The sequence below is a fragment of the Petromyzon marinus genome, chromosome 79, assembly GCF_048934315.1.
Source record: "Petromyzon marinus isolate PM22_M1 ecotype Great Lakes invasive population chromosome 79, UKy_Petmar_22M1.pri1.0, whole genome shotgun sequence".
Classification (NCBI taxonomy): domain Eukaryota; kingdom Metazoa; phylum Chordata; class Hyperoartia; order Petromyzontiformes; family Petromyzontidae; genus Petromyzon; species Petromyzon marinus.
The window spans coordinates 24,522,155-24,535,062 of record NC_133745.1 but is presented as its reverse complement, the minus strand read 5'-3'; the positions used below and the strand labels follow the sequence as shown (position 1 = coordinate 24,535,062).

At 47.9% G+C, this 12,908-nt stretch overlaps 1 protein-coding gene across 1 annotated transcript; it reads left to right on the top strand.

Moving 5' to 3' along the window:
- Positions 1-5,707: 5,707 nt before the first annotated feature.
- LOC142907495 (uncharacterized) lies at positions 5,708-12,486 on the top strand. The gene is made up of 2 exons (XM_076057076.1): positions 5,708-5,996; positions 9,182-12,486. Exons 1-2 carry the CDS (start codon positions 5,810-5,812, stop codon positions 9,835-9,837), a joined length of 843 nt encoding a protein of 280 aa, XP_075913191.1. The 5' UTR covers positions 5,708-5,809; the 3' UTR covers positions 9,838-12,486.
- Positions 12,487-12,908: the final 422 nt, after the last annotated feature.

Below are 12,908 nucleotides of genomic sequence, written 5' to 3'. Positions count from 1 at the left end.
GCGACCAATATTATTCATAATAAAGGTTTTTGGGTTAGATCGCGTTATTTTTAAATGTGTCGTAACCCTCCACCACCCAACATGGCCAATCAGCAAAAAAAGTGTCACATTGACAAAAGACAAATAATTCACTACTTTAGCCCACCGGTGTGTTGAAGAGTGAATCCACAACATTTACAGTTTGGGTACTACGTTTCGCTGGTAATTATGGTTTTTAAAATTTTATTCAGTATCTTAGCGGAGACAACAAAAACAAAACAAAGCAAAAACCGAGGGGCCGCCCCCTCGCTCGCACCATAAAGGCCCCGCTCGGCCACCGACCCATCCTCTGGACCGGAGTCAACCCTGCCCCCCCCCCCCCCGACCGCCCTAGCCCACCCTGGGTAGCGGCCACTTCCATCGTTCCCTTGCGGCATCGCGCCCCATTTTCACCCGGTCCACCTCCACCACCCTTTCCAACAATCTCCTCGCAACATAACATGTCTCCAACGGGGACATCGGGGACCCCTCCAGCTCCTTCTTTCGCGCGTTCCACAGCGCCTCCTTCGTCGCTCCTATTACAGCCCACACCTGGTCCCTGTCCTCCCTCCCCACCCCCCGCAGCTCTCCCCACATGACGTCCCATGCCGTCACCCTCGACAGCGCGAAACGGGCCAGCAACGGCTTACTCCTCCTCCAGACCTCCTGGGCAAAAGGGCACGCCACCATCACATGCGCTGCAGTTTCGTCCACGTTGCAGCCCCTCAGGCACTTGGGGGTATGCGCCATTTGGCGGCTGTACAAGTTACCCCGCGTCTCCAACCTGTCCCGGACAGCCAGCCATGACAGGTCCCTCTGCTCCTTCGTGAGCGCTGCCGACAACACATTCCTCCAAATCTTCCCGTGCATCTCCCTCCTCGCACCGGCCACCTCGTCACAGGCCTCCTCCTTCTCCGCCGCAGCCCGCACCTCCCTGGGAGCCCACCTGCCCCCCCACCAGTTCAGGCCGTGCTGCCCGACGTAGCTCCCCACCACGTCGCTGACCCAGCGCCCCCGCCAGTCCAAAGGAGTGCTCCTTCCTATCCCAGTCATCCCGAGCCCCCGCAACCCCCAATTCAGTCGATACCTCATATAACACGCTGCCTTGCCCCGCGGCTCCGTAGAGAAGAACAGCCGCAGCGCATTGCAGACAAAAGTCGATTGCAGGGTATACCCCACATTTGGGGCACCCCTCCCCCCATTCCGGACCTGCAGACACACCACGGCCCTCCTCACCCTCTCCATCCCTCCCCCCCAGATAAACCTGAAAATCGCCGAGGTCAAGGCCTTAGCCTCCCTCCCACCTGGCGGGAAAACCTGCGCCAAGTAGTTTAGGGATGGTAATATATCTGTCTTTACCACCATAATCCTACCGGCCATCGTGAGCCGCCTCCCAGCCCACTTACCGAGACAGAATCTGCTGGTGTCTGTGCTGGAGGTGGACGTCGGATATCTGTGCGGTCTGGAGCGGTGGACAATAGACTTCTGCAGCTCAACCAGGTGGACGCACTGGGCAGGGGGCAAGATGGTGGTGGCCTTAGAGACCCACTTACTCTGACAGAGAGCCATAGACTCACTCACAGAGTACACTCACACAGAGAGCCAAAGTCTCACTGACACAGAGCCATAGGCTCACTCACATGGAGACAAAGACTCACTCACACAGAGAACCATTGATTAACTCATTGTTTTTTTCGGTAAAGTCACGTATGTAGAAATGCCATAAAATTATATTAAAATAAATCAATCACGACGTTTCGACCACAACACTAGCGATCTTGCAACACAAGATCTTGCAACACAAGATCGCTTGTGTTGTGGTCGAAACGTCGTGATTGATTTCTTTTAATATAATTTTATGGTATTTCTACATACGTGACTTTACCGAAAAAAACAATGAGTAATTTATGCAGTCACGAATGCTTTAATTCTTTATTAACACACTTCTATGGGGAAGTTACCTTTACAATTCTGTACTAAACTAATTGCACCCCCTTACATTTTCCTGCCCCTCCTCCCTCTTCTGCTGCTGCCGTGCCCCTTGCTTTCTTCGGCCCCTCCCCCTCCCCCCACCTCTGCTACTTATTTTAAGCCTCTGTCTGTTCATCCCTCCGGCCCCTTTTTTCTTGCTTCTCTGTCCGTCTTTCCTCTTCTTACCTCTTGTGTCCCTGTATATTTATTTCTGCTATCTTATACCTCGTATTTGTTCACTGTCTATGCTGGTATGTTCAACCCAGAGGATGAACACGAAATTTAGCACTCTTCTGAAATTCGTGGTTTGCCAGGCAAGTGTCTAACTGTGTCGTTGGCCGACTGGTTTTGCATCACGTAAATTTTTCTTAGGTTTTTTGAATTCTCGTCTCCCATCTTCTTGTTGTATTTACCTCCGTGCAGTTTAACGCTCTCTATGTGTTGCGCTGATGTCACCCTATGTGCTATTTGTTTTTACACCTGATGAAGAGCGCTTGTGTTGCGGTCGAAACGTCGTGCTTGATTTATTTTAATATAATTTTATGGTATTTCTACATACGTGACTTTACCGAAAAAAACAATGAGTTAATCAATGGTTCTCTGTGTGAGTGAGTCTATGTGTCTCCATGTGAGTGAGCCTATGGCTCTGTGTCAGTGAGACTTTGGCTCTCTGTGTGAGTGTATTCTGTGAGTGAGTATATGGCTCTCTGTGGGAGTAAGTGGGTCTCTAAGGCCACCCCCATCTTGCTCCCTGCCCAGTGCGTCCACCTGGTTGAGCTGCAGAAGTCTATTGTCCACCGCTCCAGACCGCACAGATATCCGACGTCCACCTCCAGCACAGACACCGGCAGATTCTTAAACCTGGTGGTGGAAGTAAGGACATGGGAGGGGTAATAGTCAACCACCATTACCACCATTAATACCACCATTACAACCACCAAAATCACCGCTATCGTTAACACAACCATCAATATCACCACCTCCACCACAACGATCACTATCAAAATTACAATCACAATACTCTTTGGTTCTTTCGGTAAAGTCACGTAGGTAGAAAAAAATAATAGATCACGACGTTTCGATCGCAACACAAGCAACCATCATCAGGTGAAAAAATATAGCGAGAAAGCTGCTGAAACACGAAGTTATATTGGCTTGAGATAAGCTCAGCCCAAGGGTAAGTGGGCGGGGCTAGAGGTAGAATTTGCATGTAAATACAACACCACATCGTGGAAAAGGAAAGAGAGACAGACAACGAGAGACATCCACACACAGAGAGAGGCACATACAAAGAGACACACGAGAGCCGCATATAGAGAAAAACACACCGGCAGAGAGAGACACCCACACAGATAGATGCAGAGAGATAGACACAGAGAGAATTACATAATTGCCCATGAATTACTATGGTGTGACAATGCCAATTACCAATGTCAAAGGGAACATCAATGAATGGTAAATGTGGGTTAATATCTCCAGAAGAGCATGTAGACTACATTAAAAATTAAAATAATCAGGCAATATAATATCACATATGGGTTCAGTTTAAAGTTTACTTACGACAAATAATACTGAAATAATTGTGCTCCATAGATTATCTTAATGGTCAAGTTACATAACCATCACGGAATCACTTAAGGTGACCATTTAAAAAGACGTTAATTGCAAGATGTTGAGCAAAGGAAATTGTTTGGAAGTTCATCTCACACCAAGTACATGTTACTATAAATCTAAATCTGCATAGTTCTCGATCAGCAAAGTCGCAAACATGTTTTATCACAAGCAAGGAGTTCGGTGTAAAGCTATTAAGCAAATTAACCACTGCACACGGTTGTAAAGCTCTCTGCCTCAAAGACAGCACTCTACCAAGTGTCACGACGCAGCTGCGCACGCCGCATGACAATAGGCGGAGTGAGTGAATCTAAGTAGACACTGACCCTGTCAAAGGGGATCCCATGTCTAGAGTATTTGTGGCTGGTGCTACACATTTCTAACGTGATTAGCCATTTAGCTGATCTATCATTTGTGGACAGGTCGCTTCTGGAAAACAGCCACATAGCTCAGTGGGTCTCACCTGGTAAAATAAAAATAGTTTATAGAGTTCGTTCTACCTTAACGCGTGTTTTCCTAACGCCATTTGGATATAGCACGATGGATGTATTAGGGAACACGTTTTATAACACGGATGCTAAGTGGTTGAGTCAACAGAACCACGTCGCGCGAGTAGGAATGTGCGGTTGTTCGGCTGCCTGGGCACAGCGTCACACGAGGCATTGGGATGCTGCTGGATGCTTCCTGATGCTCCCCACGCACCTCAGTCTTTGTTCAGCCGACACACGCATCTCACGCTGTTATCACGGACTGTGCTTTACCCTGTATTAGTCATTGTAACGAGGGAGTTTACACAACGCGGTGTTATTCAGCAACGCAACTACCGCGTTACAGAACACTGCAGTAAATATTGTCGCGGTGTGGAAGGAGCAATGAACGTCATCTTGTCACATGGAAAGGCATCGCAGCCCTAGCGAGCAGCCAGAGACAAAGCCTGCACGCACGGCAAAGTTGTGATTGACCCGGGGACTATTAGCAAGTGACACGTATGGACTAATGGTTACTCTAAATGACGATGTTGACGATGGTTATAACGTGCTACAAATATGCTAAACGCACATCGCATTAGCTCTGACAAATAGCGGACTTTTTAAAGTTATCGTTTACAATGGTTAATTTGTATATCATGCCAAGTGAGTAATTTGCGTGTGGACCCTGACAGCGGCACTCAATGTCCAACTCTTGCGAATGCTCTCAGGGGATCTTTACCGTGCGCTGCGTTCACTCACTCAGCCCCAATCTCCCTGTCGTTAACTCACCACTCACCCACTCACTCACCTCACCGTTCAACTCACTCACCCTCCTCACCTATTAATTCTCCTCATTAACTCACTCACCCTGCAATCCACTCCCTCACCCCCCCTCTCCATCACCCGGCACTCACCGCCTGTCCGTGACCACCTCTCCCGTGCCTACAACCACAAACACCACCACCACCTCTCCTGTGCCTACAACCACAAACACCACCACCACCACCTCTCCCGTGCCTACAACCACAAACACCACCACCACCTCTACCGTGCCTACAAACACCACCACCACCACCTCTCCCGTGCCTACAACCACAAACACCACCACCACCTCTCCCGTGCCTACAACCACAAACACCACCTCCTCCTGCTGCTGCTGTCGCGGTCTCCGCGTGGCGCCGCGGGCCCAGGGGGAGGCCTCGCGGCCCAAGAGCGGCGCCACGGCTCCACCCCTCCCGCTCATGGCCCCTCCCCCTCGACCCTCCTGGCTCCTCCCCCTCATCCCTCCTGGCTCCTCCCCCTCGTCCCTCCTGGCCCCTCGTCCTTCCTGGCCCCTCGTCCCTCCTGGCCCCTCCCCCTTGTCAATCCTCCTCCCGCTCGCGACGTGTAGTGAACTCAGCCCCGCCCCCACCGCCCCCACCGCCCCCACCGCCCCCACCGCCCCCCCCCCTGCGCGGCACCCCTGCCCATTGCAAGAATGGCGGGAAGCGGTCGCGGGGCCTACCGCGCGCCGCCTCTCGCGTGATTGGCCCGCTTCGCGTCACGTGTGGAAGGCGGAAGAAGAGTATGGGGGAGGAGCTGCGAGGTTAGGGGCGGGGCCGTGGAGTCACGTGGTGGGCAATGATTGCCAATAAGTGGGCAGGGATGGCTGTACGTCACATCCGGTGATATAGGACACGCCCCTTCGTGACGTGCCTCACACTTACTTCCGTCCCGCGTGCCGTCAACACGAGCTCAGCATGGTGCTGCTGATCGTTGGCGTTCTGCTCTTGGCCATGCTTGGGATGGAGATCTTCATTTATCGTCGTTTTAAGCTTTCCATCTCAGACTTTTACCGCGAGACCACGACGCTGCAAACGGAGAGAATGGGCCTGCAGAATGTGGAGCTCTGTCAGAGGAACAAGACCATGGAAGTGGAGAAAGATGGTAAGCTACCATTTTCTTTGGTTCTTTCGGTAAAGTCCGTAGAATGAGAATAAAATAATAAATTGATAAAATAAAATAACACAATAATATTCTCACGACGTTTCGGCCACAATACAAGCGGCCTTCATCAGGTGAAGGGGACGAGACTGTCTGGAGGACAGCGCTGGAGTGAGAAAGCCACGCTGAGATCGCGATCTTTAAGCTGTGTGAGAAGAAACAAAGCGCCTTGACAAAGGAATTAACATATAATTTAGCATTGAAATGGCTGAGTGATTAGCTTGTGACTGGTCACAGAAAAGGCTATGTTAAAGTTAAAGCATACACATCCGCAAAGGCACCCCTTGACAAAGGAATTAGCATAGAATTTAGCATTGAAATAGCTGAGTGATTAGCTTGTAACTGGTCACAGAAATAGCTATGTTAAAGTCAGAGCATATACATTCACCGAGGCACCTAGTACAAATCAAACAGGAGAATTTAGCATTGAAATAACTAGGCGAATTTAGCATTGATATAACTGAGTGATTAGCTTGTGACTGGTCACAGAAATGGCTATGTTGAAGTTAAGGCCTACACATCTGAGCTATTCACAGTAACTGGGTATACAATACAATATATAATGAATACTATATACTGAACCAATAAAAAATACAAAAATTTAATTACCTCAATGTTATCAATAATCTCTATATTCTCCAATCAGCTAAGCTACCAACAATAAGTCGTTATATATCACAATGCTATATGGCGAAAAATGGGTGGATTCTTACCCTCAACTTTAGCACCACGAATAGCTACGGGTCCCGTTCAGACGGACGAGTTCATCGATGGTCGGAACAGAGGAGGGGGAGAGAGACAGCTGTGAGGCGCTGTTATACTCCATGTTGTAAACCATACCATTAACCACGGTTAAGCTATCCGTGTTGCTAAAGTTGAGGGTAAGAATCCACCCATTTTTCGCCATATAGCATTGTGATATATAACGACTTATTGTTGGTAGCTTAGCTGATTGGAGAATATAGAGTTTATTGATAACATTGAGGTAATTTATATTTTAGTATTTTTTTTGGTTCATGATATAGTATTCATTATATATTGTATTGTATACCCAGTTACAGTGAATAGCTCAGATGTGTAGGCCTTAACTTCAACAGCCATTTCTGTGACCAGTCACAAGCTAATCACTCAGTTATATCAATGCTAAATTCGCCTAGTTATTTCAATGCTAAATTCTCCTGTTTGATTTGTACTAGGTGCCTCGGTGAATGTATATGCTGTGACTTTAACATAGATATTTCTGTGACCAGTTACAAGCTAATCATTCATCTATTTCAATGCTAAATTCTATGCTAATTCCTTTGTCAAGGAGTGCCTCTGCGGATGTGTATACTTTAACTTAGCTATTTCAATGCTAAATTCTATGCTAATTCCTTTGTCAAGGGGTGCCTTTGCGGATGTGTATGCTTTAACTTTAATATAGCCTTTTCTGTGACCAGTCACAAGCTAATCACTCAGCCATTTCAATGCTAAATTAAATGCTAATTCCTTTGTCAGGCGCTTTGTTTCTTCTCACACAGCTTAAAGGTCGTGATCTCAGCGTGGCTTTCTCACTCCAGCGCTGTCCTCCAGACAGTCTCGTCCCCTTCACCTGATGAAGGCCGCTTGTGTTGTGGCCGAAACGTCGTGAGAATATTATTGTGTTATTTTATTTTATCAATTTATTATTTTATTATCATTCTACGTGACTTTACCGAAAGAACCAAAGAAGATGAATCCTTGCAGTCACGAAAACTTTAAATCGAAATTTAAGCTACCATTCTTAGATGTTCTGTTTGAGAGGAGACCTGATGGCTCATTGGGGCATTCTGTCTACAGGAAACCCACCCACACAGATTCCTACTTGAAACCTGATTCCCACCACCACCCAGCCCAAAAGAATTCTCTCATCAAAACTTCATACCATAGGGCTCATTGCATTTCGGACCAACACCACCTGACCAGTGAATTAAAACATGTACACCTGGCCCTCAAAAGGAATGGTTACTCTGACCGTACCATCCGCCAAGCTGTTTCTCCCTGCATACAGAAACAACCACTTGATACTCCGGCCAAAACCATCACACTACCATATATAGCAGGCGTTACTAAAAAGCTTTCCAAAATTCTAAACAAACACAAGATCCAGGTCCGGTTCAATACAGTACACAAAATTCGTGATCTGATCCCATCCGTGAAGGATGGCATTCCTGACTTACAGTACCCCGGGGTTTACAAATTGAGTTGTACCTGCGGTGATTGCTATATCGGGGAGACAAAGCGACATGTCTCTGACCGAATTCGCGAGCACAAATCAGATTTGAATCACAGCAAAACGAATTCTTTGCTGATCACTGTTACAACGCTGTGGGTGATCACGATATAATTTTCTCCGATACCAAGGTTCTTTGCAAACCCACGGGTTTTTATCAGAGATTTGTTCACGAGGCAATTCAGATCTACAAACACAGACACAATTTCAACCGAGAAGTTGGTTTCAAATTAAGCAACCATTGGAAAGATGTTCTAAATCGAACTAAACATAAACTAATTTCTGTGGTACAGTATATTTTTCAAGTAGTGGTACCCCAAACTTTCGCAGCTCTCAGCTCCCCCCCCTCCCGCTCCTGGCCCCTCCCCCTCGTCCCTCCTGGCCCCTCCCCCTCGTCCCTCCTGGCCCCTCCCCCTCGTCCCTCCTCCCGACTCGCGACGTGGAGTGAACTCGCCCCCGCGCCCCGCGCCCCACCCTGAGCGGCCCCGCCGCCCATTGCAAGAATGGCGGGAAGCGGACGCGGGGCCGACCGCGCGCCGCCTCTCGCGTGATTGGCTCGCTTCGCGTCACGTGGGGAAGGCGGAAGAAGAGTATGGGGGAGGAGCTGTGTGGTTAGGGGCAGGGCCGTGGAGTCACGTGGTGTGCAATGATTGACAATAAGTGGGCAGAGATGGCTGGTACGTCATAGTGTACGTCACATCCGGTAATGACGTCACGATAAATAACAGGCCCCTTCGTGACGTGTCTCACACTTGCTTCTGTCCCGCGTGCCGTCAACTCGAACTGAGCATGGTGCTGCTGATCGTTGGCGTTCTGGTCTTGGCCATGCTTGGGATGGGGATCTTCATATATCTTCTTTTTACGCTTTCCATTTCAGACTTTGACCATGAGACCACGACGCTGTCTACGGAGAGGATGGGCCTGCAGAATGTGGAGCTCTGTCAGAAGAGCAAGATGCTCCGTCTGGAGCTACAGCATCAGCTGGAGGAGTTCATGGAGAACCGAGAGACTCTCCAGAGAGAGATCAGGAGCCTGTTTCAACAGCTTAAAGAGCGCCAGTTGGAGCTGGAGCCCACGAGAGTGCCTTGCAGGGAGAGCAAGTCTCTCCATGCGGATTTTCTCCGAGACTGCAATGCAGCACAGCGGCAAATGTCGCTGCGCTGTGAAAACGAAGATCTCCGGAGGTCGCTGCACGCCCACCTGAGGAAGTTGAACTTCCTGAATCCGCAGAGAGGGCAGGAACAGTTTAGGCTGCGCGGGAAGCTGGTGCGTCACGAGGACATGTGGCATGGGGAAAAGAGGCTGCAAGAAGAGAACCTTCATCTCCGTAGCCAGCTGAAAGAGCTAATATGGACCGTGTCTCAAATGTACAATGATGCCACCACCACCGACGCCACTTCCACCGCCGCTGCCACAGCTTCCACCACAGCAACCGTTTCCACCACCACATCTGCCACCACCACCAAGCCCAAGAAGATGAAGAGATTTAGCCATTGGTTCCGAAAATTGCTGAAGCGCAAGTCGGCCATTTAAAAATATTGGGGAAATTGTGAAAATGACACCACCCTAATTAAAACATTACTCAGAAAGACAAACATACCCCATAGAACATCAACAAAGTCATATATAAGACAAAATATCGTACATTTGCATGCAACACTCTAATAAATACTGTATTGTGAGCAAAACATAAAGTTACTTAAATGGAAAAAAAATCTGTTATTGTCACTTACCTTTAGTCCGGATGGCTTGTCGGGAGGGGGCGTAATGAGTCCCTACACACACGGGGGCGGTGGGAGGGGGGTGAACGTCCATACACACACACAACAGCGACAATCATCCGCTGTATAGCCTTACCAGAATGTTGGGGCAAGCGCCTATGAAGCTCTGAATGGCACACGGGGTGAATGGCCAGCACCCTGCCCGGCTGCCTCTCTTTATCTCTCCATACACGAGACTCACAGGCGTACATGCGTCCGTGCACACACGCACAACAACAACGCAACAACCGTCGTTCACCCCTAAGTGGCGGTGACATCACCACAGCACTTGTGCCATGCTCGGTGCATTTTGAGGCCACGTGAAGTGTCGAAGGCTGGCTGGCAGGAGGTCATGTAATAGACGCAGGTGCCATGGATTGACTTAGGAAGATGATGGGCAGATGCAACAGCCGTGCTCCCCACTGTGCCAACTTTATTTGTGTCAGTTGTTTGGCGCTCTGCTCGTTGTTTTGAGCCTCGCTCCTCTGCCCTATGCTGTTGCTGGAGGGCAACTGCCTCCACTTCCCCAGCAGCACCTTTCATGAACCTCCTCCACAGAAGCCGATCATGACACTGCTGATACCAGTCATCAATAAGTCCAATCAGCTCCACATCCTTCTGCACCACATCAGTCCATCTCTTCTCTACCCCGTACCACGCCCATTTAGCACCATCTATCCAGCCAAATTGAAGCTGCTTGGGGATGCCGTGACTGCATACGGACTGCATGACACAATCAACGCAGCCTCGCTTGCTGGAGGAGCCCACAGATGGGCATTTGTCCAGATATTTTAGGAATCTGTGAGCTTACAAAGTCCAGTCTGGTTAAACCCTGAATAGATCGTGGGCAAGCTAACCTTAATGTTCCTTTCGAGAGAGATAAGGAAGGGTATAACTGTGGCCGAAGATTTTTATGGAGTGACATGCCAGGTAGCTTCCACACTGTTGAGCAGTTGATGAAAATATAATGCTGCTCGAATTATTTTAAATGAGACCTCGGCTCCCAAAACGGACTTGATCATCAGCACACTGCCCACTCCACTCTCTCCTCAGGTGCCCCAAATCCATGAGGAATTGAGGAAGGGAGCATTTTTATGATGTAAAATACCCAGGGAGGTGATTTGTTTTCGTGGGGCTGATGGTAACGGCCCATATTTTAGTAGCATGCTTCATGTTTAGCTGTAGTGTCTCCAACTTCTCCTTAGAGTGGGCAGTAATCACCAGATCATCCGCATTCATAATATGGTTTAACAATAGAGAGCCATACCATGACCGGCTCAGGCATCGATCAGCCTCCCATTATATCTATACCAGATACATTCTACTGGTACATCCATGGAAATCGTCTCAAACTACGTAGTCAAAGAAAATGTTCAGTCGTGTAGGGGGCAGAGGACATCCATGTCGCACATTACTCACACATTCTATCATCCCTTAGCTACATTACGTCGATTTTTCATGAGACAGCAGTTGTCTTTCTATTGTTTATATATGCTTTATCGAAAGAAGAAAATAGTATTTTTGCTTTAATTACTGTAACTCTGTGTTTTATTTAGCTTTGGTAATTTGGGTGATCCAGGTCTCTCTTGCAAATGAGACTCATCCTGGTCGCTTTAGTTCTCGCCTTGTTCAACTCAATAAACTGGTACTCACTCCATTATGAACTCACCCACTTCCTTAAATCTATGACTCACGTAAATACTCCCTCTCTCTCCTCATGAGTCATATATTTACCTGATCACACAATCACCCGATCATTCACTGTGTCAACCTCACTCACGCACTTTTTAATGCTCTCAAGAATGACCCACCCATTCTATCACTACATTAATCATCATCCCCTTCCCTCATTGACCCACTGGTAAAATTAAAATACTCGACAGCAACAACACGTGAGATTGTACTCAGGCTTACACTCACATGTGTAAAGAAGCTCCTTTGCAGGTTCCATTTGATAGATGTCTTATTTCACTATGACGTATTTACAACGCAAGAGTACGACTCACACGAACCTTCTCCCGTACAGTAACCTTTACCTGTTTCAACCCATCTCCACTGCCCCCACTATAAACTTTGCCATCCAAGAGAAATGAAGTAGAAGACAATAGAGTCTGCTGAGAGAATCTACCGGGGAAAACTGCTGGAAGTTACCAGGGCGTGGCCGTGCGGGTATATAAGGGGGAGCATGGCCCGCAAATGGGGTGATGCCTTGGGGACTGAAGAACAACTGCAGGTGGACGACATCGGGGCCGACTGTTGGGAATCAACATGGTGGAAACCATCAAGAAAGACTGTTCGAGATTAATCTACTCTATTAGAAACCACCGGGACTGCAGATAGTCATAGCCTTGTGCAACGTGTGAGTCGTACTCTCACCTTGTAAATATGTTATCGTCGGGAATAAATCATCTAGAAAATGAAACCTGCGAAGGAGCTTCTTTACACATGTAAGAATGCAGGACATGCTTTATCAGCAGGCCGTTGTTTTTGTCTACAACAGACCTATGCACACGATCTTGAAAATGGCATTTGATTGGGATTGTCACCTTCAACCCATTCTGAAATCGTCCAACTACCAAAACCCTTGTCTGCATTATACCTAAAACTTGACCAACGTGGCAATGTTATTTTCTCATTTTATTGACAGTAAACAAAAAACATGGCATAGTTTTTTAATTTCCCTGTTAACTTGTACATACGAGTGGAACGGTGTCACAATTGTTTGTGCATTGCACTATGAATCAGGCCACTTGAGTTTGATTCTCGGTTATAGTTAACATCAAACAAACTGGCCATGAGCCTTTTCGTTATCAACCCACGTTGAGAAGCATGATGGCATATGGT

Coding starts and splice junctions, on each gene's coding strand:
- LOC142907495 (XM_076057076.1), top strand. CDS start 5,810: ATGGTGCTGCTGATCGTTGGCGTTCTGCTCTTGGCCATGCTTGGGATG. Junction 5,997..9,181: donor CATGGAAGTGGAGAAAGATG/GTAAGCTACCAT, acceptor TTTCCATTTCAG/ACTTTGACCATGAGACCACG.